This window comes from Panulirus ornatus, chromosome 2 (genome assembly GCF_036320965.1).
Source record: "Panulirus ornatus isolate Po-2019 chromosome 2, ASM3632096v1, whole genome shotgun sequence".
Lineage (NCBI taxonomy): Eukaryota > Metazoa > Arthropoda > Malacostraca > Decapoda > Palinuridae > Panulirus > Panulirus ornatus.
The window spans coordinates 87,019,670-87,039,602 of record NC_092225.1 but is presented as its reverse complement, the minus strand read 5'-3'; the positions used below and the strand labels follow the sequence as shown (position 1 = coordinate 87,039,602).

Genomic DNA, 19,933 nt, shown 5'->3' with positions numbered 1-19,933 from the left:
CATACTTAACAGCAGTTAAGTATAATGAATGAATAAAATGATATATATTTTACATGGGCATAGGGGAGAAACATTATGTATTCCCTGCATGTCATAGAAGGCGAGTAAAAGGTGAGGTAGTGGGGGCTGGAAATCCTTCCCTCATGCTTTTAATTTTCCAAAAGAAGGTACAGAGTTGAGGGCCAAGTGAGGATATTTCCTCTAAAGTTCAGTCCTCTGTTCTTAACATTTCCTTGCTAATGTGGGAATTGGCAAATATATATGAAACAAACACACGCAAAGCACTCTTCTTCTAGAAATATTATTTGGTTTACAAAGAATGGTTGAACACAAGGTTATATGATAAGGATTAAGATTGATTATAGATCTTGATGATTTATATTTTCACTTTTCTTATTCAGATTCCCCTCTTGGGCCGACTGCACCAGATGAACTTTCACAGGGTAAGTACAAAAACTTTTAACTGGTATCCACTTTCTAACCCACTGTGTTCTAAAACTCCTTTAATAATGTACATATACCACTTCTGTACAGAGTGATAAGACTGGTAGTTATTGTCATCATTTTTGTATTCATTCTTATTGATAGGTTTTTAATTGGTCACTTTGTGTTAATTTACTTGAATTTTCACAGAAAAAGTTTTCTGTGGATTGTTAAGAATTAAAAGGATGTTTTAGAATATTGTGGGTATACACTGATGCAAAATATTATATTCTGAAAGTTATGATTGAATAACAATTTTCCATGCTTAAGCAAGCTGTGGATGATCAGTTGATAAAGGCATATTTCAGAATATGATTTTTTCTGTAGCTTTTCTGTATTTCCATGTTTTATTTGATATATTCATAAAGTTATCTTAATGGAAAGGTCTCACCTTTTTGTCCAGGCTGTTATGAATATTATAGCTTCTATTGCCCAGTACTTACATTAGAAATGTACTGAATTGTTCAGGGAGCATATATGATCTTTGAAATTCTTTGCTGAGGTGAGACAGAGGAGCAATTGATGGCAAGTTTAAAGGCTGTAAGTGAAGTTTTACACATGAATTAAGTAGCAGCAGGTGAGAAAATGATAGGAAACAACTTGTGCAGTTAGATTGTTATTACATGTTGAATATCAAACATCCGTAATCACAGGGAGAAAGCTATGTATGTATTCTGGATTTTTAAGGATTATAGACATAAGATACGTGTATTCTGTAGGCCACGGATTTTGGTTTGAATATATCACAACCATAACAGTGTTTTGTATATCTAATGCAAATTCTTGATGTTATGTACTTTTGATTTTTGTAAATACAGTACAGTATGTGCACTCTACAGTAGGCACTCTTATCATATATTTAAAGAAAATTCAACTGAAATTGTTTACTGGAAACTCATCCGCCAAGTTGGTGGTTATCTTGAATATGCTGGACTACAAATTTTGAGAGGTCTTGTATTTTAGAAACATAGATTTTCTATGTTTTGTTTAATTGTTTATGTTAATGTTGATATTGATGTTAGTAATAGAAGTAGTGGTAATGATATTATTTTGTTTTTGTATTAGTATCTGTTAATTTGATTAATTTTCACTAGTCCTTATCACATTTATTACTTTGAAACTTATTAAAGAAATTGATTTCAAAACTCAGTACTTTGTTGTTCAGATGAGTTACCTGTTGGTTCTTGCACACTTTTTGATGTGCACTATCTGAGTAGGATTTGTTGAAATTATTATTATTAGTTAGTATATATATGTATGTATATATATGTATGTATATATATATATATATATATATATATATATATATATATATATATATATATATATATATATATATATATATATTCCTATGAATCCACGGGGGATCTAAGTTAAAGTACCCTAGATCTTTCATTGATAAATCCCTTAAGTTAGCAAAGAAATCATTTTATAGAGTTGAGCCCAAACCTCCCATTGACACCAAGAATCTTTTAGTTCTCCCTTTTAATAATAATTTCACTTTGCTTCCCATGTTGCTTAAATCCTTTAATGTAAATGTTGCCTTTAGCAACAATAATACTATAAAGAATGTCTTAATCAGGAATTTACCAGAAAATTCTCTTAGTTGCATCTATAAAGTGCCTTGTGGAAACTGTGATAAGTTTTATGTTGGTCAGACTGGTAAGGATCTTTCTGTTAGACTTAAGCAACATAAATATAGTATAAGAACGGGACAAGAATCAAATGCCTTCTTTGATCATGTTAAAAACTATGATCATTGTATTGACTGGAGTAATGCCATCTCAGTCATTAACTCTAACTCTATTACCAAGAGAAATGTCATTGAATCTTCTATTATTAAATACACAAAGAATTATAATCTTAATATTAGTGATGGTCTATACAAATTAGATAACTTTATTGTTGATAAGCTTTGTAAAATGATAAGTTTATGAATGCTCGTTGTATGTTTTAGACAATCACATGTTTACCAAATGGTGTCCTAGCTTCGTCTCTTCGATGTATATCAACTGACTTTTATATTTCTCTCTTGTGTCTCCCCTGATGATGTGATTATTACACGAAAGTGCACTTGGGAACTTTTCGTGTTTCATTTTCCCCGTGGACTCATCGGAATATCTTGATCACGCGCAAAATTGTGATCCTTTCATATATATATATATATATATATATATATATATATATATATATATATATATATATATATATATATATATACTACCTCCCAAATGCGGGAGACAGCAACAAAGCAAAAATAAAAAAAAAATGAAAATTATAAGTTTGAATGGAGAAAAACTAGAGGAAGTAAAGTGTTTTAGATATCTGGGAGTGGATCTGGCAGCGGATGGAACCATGGAAGCGGAAGTGAATCATAGGGTGGGGGAGGGGGCGAAAATCCTGGGAGCCTTGAAGAATGTGTGGAAGTCGAGAACATTATCTCGGAAAGCAAAAATGGGTATGTTTGAAGGAATAGTGGTTCCAACAATGTTGTATGGTTGCGAGGTGTGGGCTATGGATAGAGTTGTGCGCAGGAGGATGGATGTGCTGGAAATGAGATGGTTGAGGACAATGTGTGGTGTGAGGTGGTTTGATCGAGTAAGTAATGTAAGGGTAAGAGAGATGTGTGGAAATAAAAAGAGCGTGGTTGAGAGAGCAGAAGAGGGTGTTTTGAAATGGTTTGGGCACATGGAGAGAATGAGTGAGGAAAGATTGACCAAGAGAATATATTTGTCGGAGATGGAGGGAACGAGGAGAAGTGGGAGACCAAATTGGAGGTGGAAAGATGGAGTGAAAAAGATTTTGAGTGATCGGGGCCTGAACATGCAGGAGGGTGAAAGGAGGGCAAGGAATAGAGTGAATTGGATCGATGTGGTATACCGGGGTTGACATGCTGTCAGTGGATTGAATCAGGGCATGTGAAGCGTCTGGGGTAAACCATGGAAAGTTCTGTGGGGCATGTATGTGGAAAGGGAGCTGTGGTTTCGGGCATTATTGCATGACAGCTAGAGACTGAGTGTGAACGAATGGGGACTTTGTTGTCTTTTCCTAGCACTACCTCGCACACATGAGGGGGGAGGGGGATGGTATTCCATGTGTGGCGAGGTGGCGATGGGAATGAATAAAGGCAGACTGTGATTTGTGTGCATGGGTATATATGTATGTGTCTGTGTGTGTATATATATGTGTACATTGAGATGTATAGGTATGTATATTTGTGTGTGTGGACGTGTATGTATATACATGGGTATGGGGGTGGGTTGGGCCATTTCTTTCGTCTGTTTCCTTGCGCTACCTCGCAAACGCGGGAGACAGCGACAAAGCAAAATAAATATAAAATATATATATATATATATATATATATATATATATATATATATAAGGCATGTGTACGTGTAGGAAGAGAGGAAAGTGATTGGTTCTCAGTGAATGTAGGTTTGCGGCAGGGGTGTGTGATGTCTCCATGGTTGTTTAATTTGTTTATGGATGGGGTTGTAAGGGAGGTAAATGCAAGAGTCCTGGAAAGAGGGGCAAGTATGAAGTCTGTTGGGGATGAGAGAGCTTGGGAAGTGAGTCAGTTGTTGTTCGCTGATGATACAGCGCTGGTGGCTGATTCATGTGAGAAACTGCAGAAGCTGGTGACTGAGTTTGGTAAAGTGTGTGGAAGAAGAAAGTTGAGAGTAAATGTGAATAAGAGCAAGGTTATTAGGTACAGTAGGGTTGAGGGTCAAGTCAATTGGGAGGTGAGTTTGAATGGAGAAAAACTGGAGGAAGTGAAGTGTTTTAGATATCTGGGAGTGGATCTGTCAGCGGATGGAACCATGGAAGCGGAAGTGGATCATAGGGTGGGGGAGGGGGCGAAAATTTTGGGAGCCTTGAAAAATGTGTGGAAGTCGAGAACATTATCTCGGAAAGCAAAAATGGGTATGTTTGAGGGAATAGTGGTTCCAACAATGTTGTATGGTTGCGAGGCATGGGCTATGGATAGAGATGTGCGCAGGAGGATGGATGTGCTGGAAATGAGATGTTTGAGGACAATGTGTGGTGTGAGGTGGTTTGATCGAGTAAGTAATGTAAGGGTAAGAGAGATGTGTGGAAATAAAAAGAGCGTGGTTGAGAGAGCAGAAGAGGATGTTTTGAAATGGTTTGGGCACATGGAGAGAATGAGTGAGGAGAGATTGACCAAGAGGATATATGTGTCGGAGGTGAAGGGAACGAGGAGAAGAGGGAGACCAAATTGGAGGTGGAAAGATGGAGTGAAAAAGATTTTGTGTGATCGGGGCCTGAACATGCAGGAGGGTGAAAGGAGGGCAAGAAATAGAGTGAATTGGAGTCATGTGGTATACAGGGGTTGACGTGCTGTCAGTGGATTGAAGCAAGGCATGTGAAGCGTCTGGGGTAAACCATGGAAAGCTGTGTAGGTATGTATATTTGCGTGTGTGGACGTGTGTATGTACATGTGTATGGGGGGGGGGTTGGGCCATTTCTTTCGTCTGTTTCCTTGCGCTACCTCGCAAACGCGGGAGACAGCGACAAAGTATAAAAAAAAAAAAAAAAAAAAAAATATATATATATATATATATATATATATTTGGAAATAATTTGGACTCGTGAGGACAAGTAAGGAGGATTAACAAAGAGGATATATGTGTCAATATATATATATATATATATATATATATATATATATATATATATATATTTCTTTCTTTCTTTCATACTATTCGCCATTTCCCGCGTTAGCAAGGTAGCGTTAAGAACAGAGGACTGGGCCTCTGAGAGAATATCCTCACCTGGCCTCGTTCTCTGTTCCTTCTTTTGGAAAATTAAAAAAAAAAAAAATGAAGAGGGGAGGATTTCCAGCCCCCCGCTCCCTTCCCTTTTAGTCGCCTTCTACGACACGCAGGGAATACGTGGGAAGTATTCTTTCTCCCCATCCCCAGGGATAATATATATATATGGAAAGAGGGGCAAGTATGAAGTCTGTTGTGGATGAGAGAGCTTGGGAAGTGAGTCAGTTGTTGTTCGCTGATGATACAGCGCTGGTGGCTGATTCATGTGAGAAACTGCAGAAGCTGGTGACTGAGTTTGGTAAAGTGTGTGAAAGAAGAAAGTTAAGAGTAAATGTGAATAAGAGCAAGGTTATTAGGTACAGTAGGGTTGAGGGTCAAGTCAATTGGGAGGTAAGTTTGAATGGAGAAAAACTGGAGGAAGTGAAGTGTTTTAGATATCTGGGAGTGGATCTGGCAGTGGATGGAACCATGGATGCAGAAGTGGATCATAGGGTGGGGGAGGGGGCGAAAATCCTGGAAGCCTTGAAGAATGTGTGGAAGTCGAGAACATTATCTCGGAAAGCAAAAATGGGTATGTTTGAAGGAATAGTGGTTCCAACAATGTTGTATGGTTGCGAGGTGTGGGCTATGGATAGAGTTGTGCGCAGGAGGATGGATGTGCTGGAAGTGAGATGTTTGAGGACAATGTGTGGTGTGAGGTGGTTTGATCAAGTAAGTAACGTAAGGGTAAGAGAGATGTGTGGAAATAAAAAGAGCATGGTTGAGAGAGCAGAAGAGGGTGTTTTGAAATGGTTTGGGCACATGGAGAGAATGAGTGAGGAAAGATTGACCAAGAGGATATATGTGTCGGAGGTGGAGGGAATGAGGAGAAGTGGGAGACCAAATTGGAGGTGGAAAGATGGAGTGGAAAAGATTTTGTGTGATCGGGGCCTGAACATGCAGGAGGGTGAAAGGAGGGCAAGGAATAGAATGAATTGGATCGATGTGGTATACCGGGGTTGACGTGCTGTCAGCGGATTGAATCAGGGCATGTGAAGCGTCTGGGGTAAACCATGGAAAGTTCTGTGGGGCCTGGATGTGGAAAGGGAGCTGTGGTTTCGGGCATTATTGCGTGACAGCTAGAGACTGAGTGTGAACGAATGGGGCCTTTATTGTCTTTTCCTAGCACTACCTTGCACACATGAGGGGGGAGGGGGATGTTATTCCATGTGTGGCGAGGTGGCGATGGGAATGAATAAAGGCAGTGTGAATTGTGTGTATGTGTATATATGTATGTGTCTGTGTGTGTATATATATGTGTACATTGAGATGTATGGGTGTGTATATTTGTGTGTGTGGACGTGTATGTATATACATGTGTATGGGGGTGGGTTGGGCCATTTCTTTCATCTGTTTCCTTGTGCTACCTCGCAAACGCGGGAGACAGCGACAAAGTAAAATAATGATATATGTGAGAAACTGCAGAAGCTGGTGACTGAGTTTGGTAAAGTGTGTGAAAGAAGAAAGTTAAGAGTAAATGTGAATAAGAGCAAGGTTATTAGGTACAGTAGGGTTGAGGGTCAAGTCAATTGGGAGGTGAGTTTGAATGGAGAAAAACTGGAGGAAGTAAAGTGTTTTAGATATCTGGGAATGGATCTGGCAGCGGATGGAACCATGGAAGCGGAAGTGGATCATAGGATGGGGGAGGGGGCGAAAATTCTGGGAGCCTTGAAGAATGTGTGGAAGTCGAGAACATTATCTCGGAAAGCAAAAATGGGTATGTTTGAAGGAATAGTGGTTCCAACAATGTTGTATGGTTGCGAGGTGTGGGCTATGGATAGAGTGGTGCGCAGGAGGATGGATGTGCTGGAAATGAGAGGTTTGAGGACAATGTGTGGTGTGAGGTGGTTTGATCGAGTAAGTAACGTAAGGGTAAGAGAGATGTGTGGAAATAAAAAGAGCGTGGTTGAGAGAGCAGAAGAGGGTGTTTTGAAATGGTTTGGGCACATGGAGAGAATGAGTGAGGAAAGATTGACCAAGAGGATATATGTGTCGGAGGTGGAGGGAACGAGAAGAGGGAGACCAAATTGGAGGTGGAAAGATGGAGTGAAAAAGATTTTGGGTGATCGGGGTCTGAACATGCAGGAGGGTGAAAGGAGGGCAAGGAATAGAGTGAATTGGAGCGATGTGGTATACCGGGGTTGACATGCTGTCAGTGGATTGAATCAGGGCATGTGAAGCGTCTGGGGTAAACCATGGAAAGCTGTGTAGGTATGTATATTTGCGTGTGTGGATGTATGTATATACATGTGTATGGGGGTGGGTTGGGCCATTTCTTTCGTCTGTTTCCTTGCGCTACCTCGCAAACGTGGGAGACAGCGACAAAGCAAAAAAAAAAAGAAAAAAAATTTATTTTATTTTGCTTTGTCGCTGTCTCCCGCGTTAGTGAGGTAGCGCAAGGAAACAGATGAAAGAATGGCCCAACCCACCCACATACACATGTATATACATACACATGCACACAAGCAAATATACATACCTCTACATCTCAGTGTATACATATATATACATACACAGACATATACATATATACACATTACATAATTCATACTGTCTGCCTTTTTTCATTCTCATCGCTACCCCACCACACATGAAATAACAACCCTCTCCCCCCGCATGTGTGTTAGGTAGCACTAGGAAAAGACAACAAAGGCCACATTCGTTCACACTCAGTCTCTAGTTGTCATGTATAATGCACTGAAACCACAGCTCCCTTTCCACATCCAGGCCCCACAGAACTTTCCATGGTTTACCCCAGATGCTTCACACGCCCTGGTTCAATCCATTGACAGCATGTCAACCCCGGTATACCATGTCGTTCCAATTCACTCTATTCCTTGCATGCCTTTCACCCTCCTGCATGTTCAGGCCCCGATCACTCAAAATCTTTTTCACTCCATCTTTCCACCTCCAATTTGGTCTACCACTTCTCCTCGTTCCCTCCACCTCTAGCACATATATCCTCTTGGTCAATCTTTCCTCACTCATTTTCTCCATGTGACCAAACCATTTCAAAACACCCTCTTCTGCTCTCTCAACCACACTCTTTTTATTACTACACATCTCTCTTACTCTATTATTAGTAACTCGATCAAACCACTAACACCACACATTGTCCTCAAACATCTCATTTCCAGCACATCCACCCTCCTCCGCGCAACTCTATCTATAGCCCACACCACGCAACCATATAACATTGTTGGAACCACTATTCCTTCAAACATACCCATTTTTGCTTTCTAAGATGATGTTCTCGACTTCCACACATTCTTCAACGCTCCCAGAACTTTTGCCCCCTCCCCCACCCTATAATTCACCTCCACTTCCATGTGTCCATCCGCTGCCAAATCCACTCCCAGAAATCTAAAACACTTCACTTCTTCCAGTGTTTCCTCCCCTAACCCTGGGGATAGGGGAGAAAGAATACTTCTCACGCATTCCTCACGTGTCGTAGAAGGTGACTAAAGGGGACGGGAGCAGGGGGCTAGAAACCCTCCCCTCCTTGTATTTTAACTTTCTAAAAGGGGAAACAGAAGGAGTCATGCGGGGAATGCTCATCCTCCTTGAAGGCTCAGCTTGGGGTGTTCTAAATGTGTGTGGATGTAACCAAGATGAGAAAAAAGGAGAGGTAGGTAGTAGGTTTGAGGAAAGGAACCTGGATGTATTGGCTCTGAGTGAAACAAAGCTCAAAGGTAAAGGGGAAGAGGGGTTTAGGAATGTCTTGGGAGTAAAGTCAGGGGTTAGTGAGAGGATGAGAGCACTACTCCTGAGGAGTAGCACTACTCCTGAAACAGGAATGGTGGGAGTGTGTGATAGTGTAAGAAAGTAAACTCTAGATTGATATGGATAAAACTGAAAGCAGATGGAGAGGGATGGGTGATTATTGGTGCATATGCACCTGGGCATGAGAAGAAAGATCATGAAAGGCAAGTGTTGTGGGAGCAGCTGAGTGAGTGTGTTATTAGTTTTGATGCACGACACAGAGTTATAGTGATGGGTGATTTGAATGCAAAGGTGCGTAATGTGGTAGTTGAGGGAATAATTGGTGTACATGGGGTGTTCATTGTTGTAGATGGAAATGGTGAAGAGCTTGTAGATTTATGTGCTGAAAAAGGATTGGTGATTGGGAATACCTGGTTTGGAAAGAGAGATATACATAAGTATACAAATGTAAGTAGGAGAGATGGCCAGAGGGTGTTATTGGATTATGTGTTAATTGATAGGTGCATGAAAGAGAGACTTTTGGATGTTAATGTGCTGAGAAGTGCAACTGGAGGGATGTCTGTTCATTATCTTGTGGAGGCAAATGTGGAGATTTGTAGAGGTTTTCAGAAAAGAAGAGAGAATGTTGGGGGTGGAGATTTGTAGAGGTTTTCAGAAAAGAAGAGAGAATGTTGGGGTGAAGAGAGTGGTGAGAGTAAGTGAGCTTGGGAAGGAGACCTCTGTGAGAAAGTACCAGGAGAGACTGAGTACAGAATGGACAAAGGTGAGAACAAAGGGTGTAAGGGGAGTGGGGGAGGAATGGGATGTATTTAGGGAAGCAGTGATGGCTTGCTCAAAAGATGCTTATGGCATGAGAAGCATGGGAGGTGGGCCATTCTTTCATCTGCTTCCTTGCAGGTTTGATAAAAGTGTAAGCAGTGACTTTCAGCAGACTTTTTTGAATGATAAGAAACTAGATAGAGATTTTGTACTACAAATTAGAAATTTGCCTCTAGTCCTCTTCCAACTTTGTTAGTTCTGGGACTGGTCAAAGGAATTGAAAAGGATACATTGTGATTCCCCAGTCTTCTGAAATAATGCAACGCTTTTAATCAAATCAATCCATGGAAAATCTGCTCCTTCAGCACAAGAACAAAGGGTCAGTGAGTAATTTGGTTATCTTTGAGAACTCATCATAGATATTGATATCAATTGACATTTCAATGTAGTGCTTGCTAAGTATCTGATAGATACTTCTCCAAAATGTCTGAGAGCAACTGGAATGAGGGTCGCTGAGTATTCACATCCAAAAGAAATAAATTCATCAGGCAGTAACCTGGCTCCATTAACCCACTGACTGCTGAAGTGCAGTATGTGGTTTGGTTTGCCCCTGGGAATTGACTTGAGTGTACTGTATATTCTCTGGGGCAAATGAAAATACTGAGCAGGGTAAATAGCAGTGTACGGAACTAGGAAACAGTTACTGGCATTTCAAAAAGTGCTTCTGCATCCTTTATCCCTACTTTTTCAATTACTCAGTGATGCTCAAAAGCACTGTGGAACATAATACGTCATTTTCATGCTCCAAAGCAGCATAGAATATGAATAGTGAATATAGATGTATATATCCATTGGAACATAATGGAAATTATAAAGAGATATATGTATATTATTCTGCTAGGAGGGCTGATAGTGTTGCAGTTTGAGTATTTATTTATTTGATAAGCTTAGCACACATGTAAGTAACATTTGACTCTATTGACATACATAAATTTTTTCAGAATCTTCTTTTTTTCTTTTACTTTTTCAAATGGCTAGTTTTCCCTGAAAAGTGCTGATTTGTGGGCACACTGAATATATAAAGTAGTTGCAGTCGTTGGGTTAGAAGCACCCAAGACTGAATATCAAAATTTAAGGAGAATGGAGTTCAAATTCCTCCAAACAGTATTGGTATGAACCCAAAATTCTGCCAGTCCCAGCTACTGAAATGAAATATTGCTATCATAAACCTCTCTGGAAAGAGACACTGACTATGCTTTTGATGTTCTAGTCCCAGCCAAACGCTGAAGGTCCTGTCGGCAAAAACCTAACATTTTCCCACTGAACAAAGAACTTTGAAGGGCCTACCTTTTGTAAATGGAGGAGTTAACAAGAGCTATGAGTAGTGGTGCCTCTAGTTTTGAGTCTGTATTGCAGTTATCTGACAATGAATCCATTAATCCTGATAGTAAGGAAGAAAATTGTATTCTGTGTGGGAAAGACCTGTGGTATTAGATCCAGATCCTGCATTAAGCTTCAGTCCAAGTTGATAATGAGTTCTGCCTGTCCGTGCTCGCACTTTAACCTTTAACTGCTTTAGACTGATATTTACATGAGCTGGACAGCTCTTCTAGATGTATATTTACACACTGAGCTTCATTCTTAAGTTTCAAGGCCACTCATCAAGCCTTGGGGGTTTTCAACATTGTGATGCATGACATATCTCCCACAGTTGGTCATCCTCCACCCATTCCAATGACATCACATTCTTGTTTTCTAGGAAGGAAATTGTGTAGCTTTGTAATATACTCCATTCAGATAATTTGGCGGATAAGCCTTTCCCACCACGATATATGAAATTGGTGGATGGTGGGGTGGTAGGCACTAATGAAAGCAAGAAGTCTGTTTGGTTACCATTTGTTTTAAGAGATAGTAATGCAGAAGTCCAAAGTATGATGGTAGGTCCTATCAGGTAACCATTTTGACTAGACCCTATATACATATTTTTGAGATTTTTGAGATACTATATTTTCTCATTTGAATATTATTGTTAACAACTTGTCAAAATTTTATTGTTTCTTCTGGATACAAATTTATTGTAGATAACAAAGGAAGACTCATATTTAAGTAAATAAGTAAACTGATGAAGTGATAAGGAGCTGTAAATTGACTGATTGTTGAAAAATCAAACCAACCAATCAAGTGAAAGGAGGCAAAGCTTATCCAAGTTAATCCGAATGGAGTGTAAATGTGGAGGGTCAGGTAGAAGATGATCCTGAATTATTTGACGATGATGGTTTGTCGTTGGATCATATAGAGGGTTATTTGATGGACAATGCCTCATCCACCACTGAAAGTTGATGAAGATGAAGCAGGAAAAGGTGATTTTAGCAAAAGTTGAGGCAGTGTTGCCAGTGCCTGCCAAACCTTGATGACAGTACATGTGACTGGTTAGGCTGGTAATTTTACATACTTTTATGATTTTACAGTTATTGTAAGAGTCAAATAAGAGAGAAAATAATGATAATCATTGATTAGTATTTCAAAATAGGTGAATTAAACAGTGAAACATTCATAGTGGCTATTCGCTTGACTCTCAGGCCTTACTCATGCTCATTCTAGTGCATTGTTTTGAAAAATCTCAGAACTTGACTCTTATCAAGTGAAAGTAGTTGGAAAAATATACATCTAAAGTTTTTTATTGTTGGTATTGTAATATTGGATACTTTTTTAAATAATTTGAAAAACTAAGAATCACAGGGTTGGAGAGGGAGCCCAGTAAGGTGTTAAGGGGTTGATAAGGTGAAAGCAAACCACTTCTACCTTTGGTTTTAAGAAGGTATGTTGTGGAGAAGCCATTGTACAAAGAGTGTTACAGCATATTTTGTGGGCTTCAAACCACTTTTGGTGCTCTGAACACCTTTCCTGGGTAAGGAAACATTTGGAAGTACAGCCTCCATGCAAAATGCTTCTATATGAGGTGTCATTGAATGCACTGCACCCTCTTCAAGTAGCTATACTTTGCATTTTGGTTCTGGCTGAAGAATAAGTCTGAATCAGAGGAATTAGTAAGTTAAGGTCTTCTTGTGAAGAGGATAGCAATCTTGAGTAAGGCAGAACACCTACCAGATTGTCAAAAGGATAGCAATCTTGAATAAGGCAGAACACCTACCAGATTGTCAAACAAGAACATATGTAAGTGCTAGGTAATTATATATTTTTTTCTGATTATGTAAATCTGGGACCCATTTTACAGGGCTTTCACATCTTCAAGGCTGCGCTACAACTATTAGCAGGGAAACAATAGACTCTTCTAAAGTGAGATATTCTTCAATGAGATTGTACTCCCTTTCATCCGTTGACAGTAATGCAACTGAAGGTAAACTTTTAACTGATGCACCCTTACTAAATGTGTAACTACATGCAGGTAGAGTCCAGTAATGCTGGTAATTATATATGCATTGTACAGTGGGAAATGAAAAAAAAATGTGTACACAGGAAAAGCTCCTTCCTCCAAAGTGAGATTAAGGCCTCAAGAGATTGCTAAGTCTTGATATGTATATTTTTTTTTCTCCCTGAAGAGGTTCACACTGTCACTTGGTGGACAAGAACCAAGTCCCCAGTGAAAAGAGCCCAGAACCACCAATAATGGTAAATGTCTGCATACAGTGCTCTGGGTGGAGTTCCTCCCTCATGCATCTGCAAGGCATGACATGCATAGATGTGGGATGCAGACTGGGAGCAGCAGTAACATCATGAGAAACCCATTCTTCTTGTACTGTAGCATATCATTAGTAGGGTAGTCAGGACTCATTACTTATAAGAGCACAATTTTCCTCCAAATCGCAACAGAGAGAGAGAGAGAGAGAGAGAGAGAGAGAGAGAGAGAGAGAGAGAGAGAGAGAGAGAGAGAGAGAGAGAGAGAGAGACTGTTATTCAGAGTTACATGAATACACAGACTGTAGGTCCAAGCAAGGTGGACTGGCCTTAATGTTAAAAAAAAAAAAAAAAAGGAAAGGCCCCCATGTAAGCAGTAGAAGAAAAAGATGATAAGCAGAGAGATAGAGGTGGGGGAGATCAATCTTGTTTTATGGGCCTGCCATTACCAAAAAGGTTACCTAGTATGTCATCAGTATGCTATCCTTGCCTCCCACACCATATATTCTTAATACCTTCCACAGAGCATCTCTGTTAACTCTTATCATATGCCTTCTCCCAATCCATAAATGCTGCATACAAATCCATCTCTTTTTCTAAGTATTTCTCACATACATTTTTCAGTGCAAACACCTGATCCACATCCTCTACCACTCCTGAAATCACACTACTCTTCCCCAGTCTGTTGCTCTATACATGCGTTTACCCTCTCAGTCAGTACCGTCCCATATAATTTCCCAGGAATACTCAACAAACTTATACCTCTGTAATTTGAACACACCTTTATCCCCTTTGCCTTTGTACAATGGCACTGTGCATGCATTCTGCCAATCCTCAGGCACTTTACCATGAACCATACATACATTGAACATCCAGACCAACCAGTCAACAACACTGTAACCCCCCTTTTTTTTTAATAAATTCTTCTGCATTACCATCCAAACCCACCGCCTTCCTGGCTTTCAATGTATATGTATGTATGTTTATATGCGTGTATGGGTGTTTATGTATATACAGTGTGTACATGGGTGGGGTGGGCCATTCCTCGTCTGTCCCCTTGTGCTACCTCGCTGACGCAGGAGACAGTGATTAAGTATTATAATATATGATATTATTTTTCACATTGGAGAACCCTTTTTGTGTGATTCACAAAGTTGGGCACTAAGGTGATAATCCGAGAACAGATAATTATCTATGTTAATTTTTGTTATTAGACTGTTATCAGAAATTAACTTCCATAATCGTTATCAGATCAGTCAACTTCCAATAACTTGACTTTTTAGACATGATTTCCATTAAGCTTTTGCTGATAAAATTTTTATCATTTTACGTTTTGTTTTTAGGTTCTTCAGTATAATTGTTTTCTTTGTTGTTAATTCTTTTTCTTATAATAGGAAAGTATAAACTATAATTGGTTATATGATTGTTATACTTTTTTTGTTCATTCTATTTGTTGTCATTTACATGTATATATATGATATGTCACTTGTTATATGAATAAATCATGTAGCTCAGATATATTGTTTATTTGTTTTGTATGTCCAATGAGGACGACACAACTGAGGGTGATGACGCCATCAATATTGTATCTCTCGGCGAACTCCTTGATGAGGAACACGAGCATCCCAGTCTACTAGTCCACATGAGGTGAGCGGCTCACACCTTTGATATGGTGGCCTCTGTGGACTTGGGCAAGGGCCTCCTCAAGCCAATGGCTTTGCGGGCAAGGGCCTCCTCAAGCCAATGGGCTTTGCCATAGCTGCCTTCAACACCCACAACAAGAAGGCCTGCAGCAAGGCTCAGGCACTCTTCAGTACCCTTGGGAGGAGCCCTCAGATCATTGATGCCATTGAGAAGGCACTGGGCAGGATGCTGGTGGTCTCTGGCAGGACAAGTTGGAATGCCTTGTATGACTCAGTCATCTTCCTCAACAGCATCCTGGCCACCAAGAAGGCTGAGCTCCACAGGTTTCTTAACTGCATGGAGAACCTCTCAGCCTTCAATGACCCATGTGGCTATCGCCCTCGACAACATCCAGGGGGAGGAGAAGAATGCCTGCCTTGGAATCCTCATTTCCACAGTGGCCATCACCCTCATGAAGCTAAGGAACTTGAAGAACAGCTTGGCTGTCTGCAAACCGCTGGTCGACACCTTGGTAGCAGCCATCACCACCTGGTTCCTCCACTACCAGAATGACCAGGACTGCCAGCTTGCAGCTGTCTTTCACCTAAAGTTCTGGCTCCACTTGCTGCACAGGCTCGGCAGCGCCTAACAATCTCTGTCAAAGCTGCCATGGGGGACGAGGTCGAGAGAGCACTGAGGGACCGGAACAGTGACAGCACCACCCACTTCAGCAATAGTACATGTGGTCACTGCTGTGCATGCCTGATGACCTCATTGCAGGGTGGATGGCTGCTGGCTCAAGTGCCAGTGTCAGGCAGAAGGCCAAGAAACTTGTCGACACCTGGCCAGACACTGATGGGAAGGAGGACATGGCTGACACTTATTTCTTGGGGGAGGAGATCTTCACCAACCTCTCCCTGAAGTACAACACACCCATTCTGTCCTCTGCTGAAGTGGAATGGCTTTTCTCTTGGCAAAGATATCCTGAGGCCCAAGAGGTCAAGACTATCAGCTGGGCCTAACTTTGAGAAGCTGGTCTTCCTGAAGGGCAACCAGCACATAGTGTGAGTGTGTGTCTCATGGACTCTAAAAAGACTCATTGTTATAATGTGATTATTATATCAACTTTAGTTGTCAGTAATTAGTAATTTCTTTTTTTGCATTTTCAGTCAACTAATTGCTAATTCTGAGTATGTATATAAATATTGTACCGTACTGTTTGTTTAATAGTTTAATAAATGTACTTGAATTTCAAACTTACCTTTCAGTTCCTGCTGTAATAATTATCTGGTAAATTAGAATTAAGTTCATGGTATTGGTTTGGTTACAAGTACTTCAAAACTACATTTTTTGATGAAAATAAAAAAATTATCAAGCAAAAAAGTATCAAAACTTGTAGAAAACACTTACTTATTCTTGGATTTAGCATAAATAAGCATTTTCCATGGGTTTCAAAGCTTTTTACCTTGTTTTTTAAGATTTTTATTTAAAAGATTGTTATTGGATTATCATTAACTTCTGAAAACCAGTATTAAGATTATTGGATTGTCGATATTGGACTTAGAAATTTAGATTATCAGATTATCATTACTGTATTTAATTTTCTAGTTTTGGTACTCAACATTGGTGATTTGGCTTGTTAGGTAATCAACATACAATGGTCAGTAATGTTATTTAGTACAACTAACATGAAATATAGTGTACTAACAGTGCTCCCTCAAACCCTGTCTTTTCTTTCTGCCTCACCCACACATGTGGACTACTGGTATGTTTTCCACAGACATTCAGTCTCTCCTGTCACAATGCTTAACAACACTTAACACGCACAACTCATTCCATGAAACTCTAGATTTTCCTGCGGTGAGTGCTTTCTGCTAGCCCTGCCTTTTGGCAAAATGGTAGATGTAGTTGATAGGAGTAGTAGGTAGGAATGTTAGATTGGAGCTTTAGGTAGCAATGATAGTTAGGAACAATAGCAGGGAGCATTAGGTAGAAGTAGTAGGTTGTAACATTAGGCAGGAACATTAGGTAGACTCATTAGATAGAAGTAGTTCATATGAACATTAGGTAGGAGCCTTGGAAAACATTGCGCTAGAGTTGCCCTCTGCCAATGGCTTGTTGAGAGTGAGGCACTAACGGCTAAGAAGTGGCACTGGAGTTCATCATTTATGGAGACTTTTGCCATGGCCACCCCCTTGATGGAGGGAGATCTCAAAGGGAATGGGCATCAGAGATATAAATAGATGGATAGATCCAATCCATAAGGAAATTTCTTCTGTGACTTGGCTGTTTTACAGTATCAGTAAATTAGTACAGAGGTCCCTTGCTTATTGTGGTATATTCAACCATGGTTTCAAGTATCCACACTCAAGGTGATGAGTACCACTTTACCAACCTTAGCATAAGGTTTTGGTATTTTTTTTCCACCCATTGGGTGGTTATTGTGGTGCCTAGAGGCTACTTCTAGCCAAGCCTGGCAGTATCTAGTTCAGTAGTGACATGAAGATGCGTCAAGTACAAGTGAGATAGCTGACGCGTGTCACCCAAGCGTTATTACCTGCACTCTACCTGCATTGTTCTTTCTTACTGTGGCTCTTAGCAGCCTTGCCAGTTGAGGAACTGCATTATTGATCTCAGTGCCTCACAAACTTTTGATAACTTGAAATTATTTGATACTTTGTGCCCTTAGACATGGCCTCTAATCATAAAGGTCATGATGCAAGTTGGGCTACCCCAAGGAGGGCAGGGAAAGTGATGGCTCTAGAAAAAAAGATTAGACATTTAATTACTTTGCACACGATGATACTGCAGTATATGGTGAGAGGCAGCCATGGGTTACTTCTAGACAAGACTTGTTGGATCCAGCACATTGTTGATGTGAAGATGTGCACAGCAATGTGCAAGTGAGATAACCTTGTCACCCAAGCATCGTTGCCTGTGCTCTGGCTGCATTATTCTATCGTACCATGACTACTGCCGATTGAGGAACTTCATAAGTGATCTCACTATATCGCAGACTTGTGATAACCTTAACTTTTCATTACTCTGTGTTTGTATATATGGTCTCTTAAGCATGAAGCCATTGACATGCATTGCACTACCCCGAGAAGGGCAAAGAAAGTGATGTCTGTGGATGAAAAAGTGAACTTGTTGATCACCTTGCACAAGTGATAGTGCAGCATCCATTAGAAGGTGGTAGGGAGCTACTTCTAGCCGTGCCTGGTAAGTTCCAGGGTGGTGGTAGCTTGAAGATTTGCACAACGGTGCGTGGGTGAGATCAGCATGTTACCCAAGCATCATTGCCTGTGCATTGGATGTTTTGTTCTGTCATACTATGACCTTTTAGTAATTGAGGAACTCCGTAAGTGATATCAGTGCATCACAGATTTTTGATAACTTTAACCTGTTTAACATTTGTTATTTTGTGGCATTAGATATGGCATCCAAGCATAAAGCTAGCGATGCGCATTGTGCTACCCATAAAAAGGGCATGGAAAGAGATGTCTTTAGAACAGAAAGTGGACCAATTTGATTACCTTACCCTTGGTGATAGTGCAGTGTCTGTTAAAAGGCATTTTGGTGTTAGGGAGTAAACATTGTAAACTGTAAAGAAAAACTAGGGTATGAAATGCTGATTTTGAATACAAGTGTTCATGATAGCACTTAAGATATGTTTTTTAAGAGTCACTATCCCCTCACCCCATTTCCCAGTTGGCTGTTACCTTGCTAACTGCAGTTTTGCCGACCACAGGGATGTCTTGACTGTGTTGTGCTACATAAAAAGAAAACAGGTGCAACTGGAATGCCTACTAGAGGTTACTTTGAATGTGAGAAATAATCTTTGGCAAGGCTGTATCCTTAGGAATACACTCAACATAGAACTCTCTCCAAGAGAATGTACATTTCCCTGCTCTTGGAAGTAGTTTATCCTTGAGCTGCAGGAGCTATAGAAGGGCCCTAGGTAACACCAGGATTCTTTCATGGAAATTGGTGTTGGGGTGATATAAATGAATAAATAAAACTCTTGATAGAGCCAAAAGGCATTTAGAGGTATAAGCCTTGATACCAAAAGTCTTCATAAATATCTGCTCGTATTATTTTTCACAATCTGGAAGAAAGTAATAAAACCCTTTTGATGTGATTTGGCTTATCAGGTAAATCAACATGCAAAAAGCATAATTGCCATTTAATACAACAAATTTGAAATATACAAAATATGTTCTATCAACATTGTCCCTATCCTGAAGGAAATTCTCTCTATGAGGTAAATTTTGTATAGCTTCTGTATACTAGTATAGAGGTCCCTTGCCTAATGTGGTATTTTCAGCCACAGTTTTAAGTATCCATGCTTGAGATAATGGATACCATTTTATCAACTGAGGCATAGGGTTTTGAGTATCTGGTGTATTTTCCACCTGTTAAACAGGTAGTGCAGAGGTAGCTGGATCTAGCACAGTGGTGGCATGAAGATGCATTATGGGCAAGTGAGATAATCACATCACCCAAGCATTGTCACCTGCACCCAAATTATTCTATGGTACTGTGACTTGCCAGTTGATGAGTGGCATTATTGATCTTACTACATCACAAACTTTTGTTAACTTTAAGTTGTTTGTTACTTTGTGCTCTTAGATATGGCCTCTATGCAGAAAACTATTGATCTGCTTTGTACTGTCCCAAGGAGGGCAAAGAAAGTGATGTCTTTTGAGTAAAAAGTAGACTTGTTTCATCTCTGGCACTTTTGATATTGTAGAATCTGTTAGGAGGCAGCCTTGGGCTACTTTTTTCAATCCTGGAAGGATCCAGCACAGTGGTGGCATATAGATGTGCATAGCTATGTTAGAGATAATCGTGTCACCCAAGCATCATTGCCTGTG

General features: G+C 40.1%; 1 protein-coding gene across 5 annotated transcripts in view; it reads left to right on the top strand.

The window, feature by feature from the left end:
• The window catches only part of LOC139757955 (uncharacterized), a 751,714-nt gene that overhangs the window by 375,800 nt on the left and 355,981 nt on the right, over positions 1-19,933 (top strand). For all 5 annotated transcript variants that reach the window (XM_071678938.1, XM_071678930.1, XM_071678921.1 and 2 more), the window contains exon 6: positions 402-443. In XM_071678938.1, the coding sequence (XP_071535039.1) occupies positions 402-443 (42 nt within the window). The remainder of the gene's footprint in view (positions 1-401; positions 444-19,933) is intronic.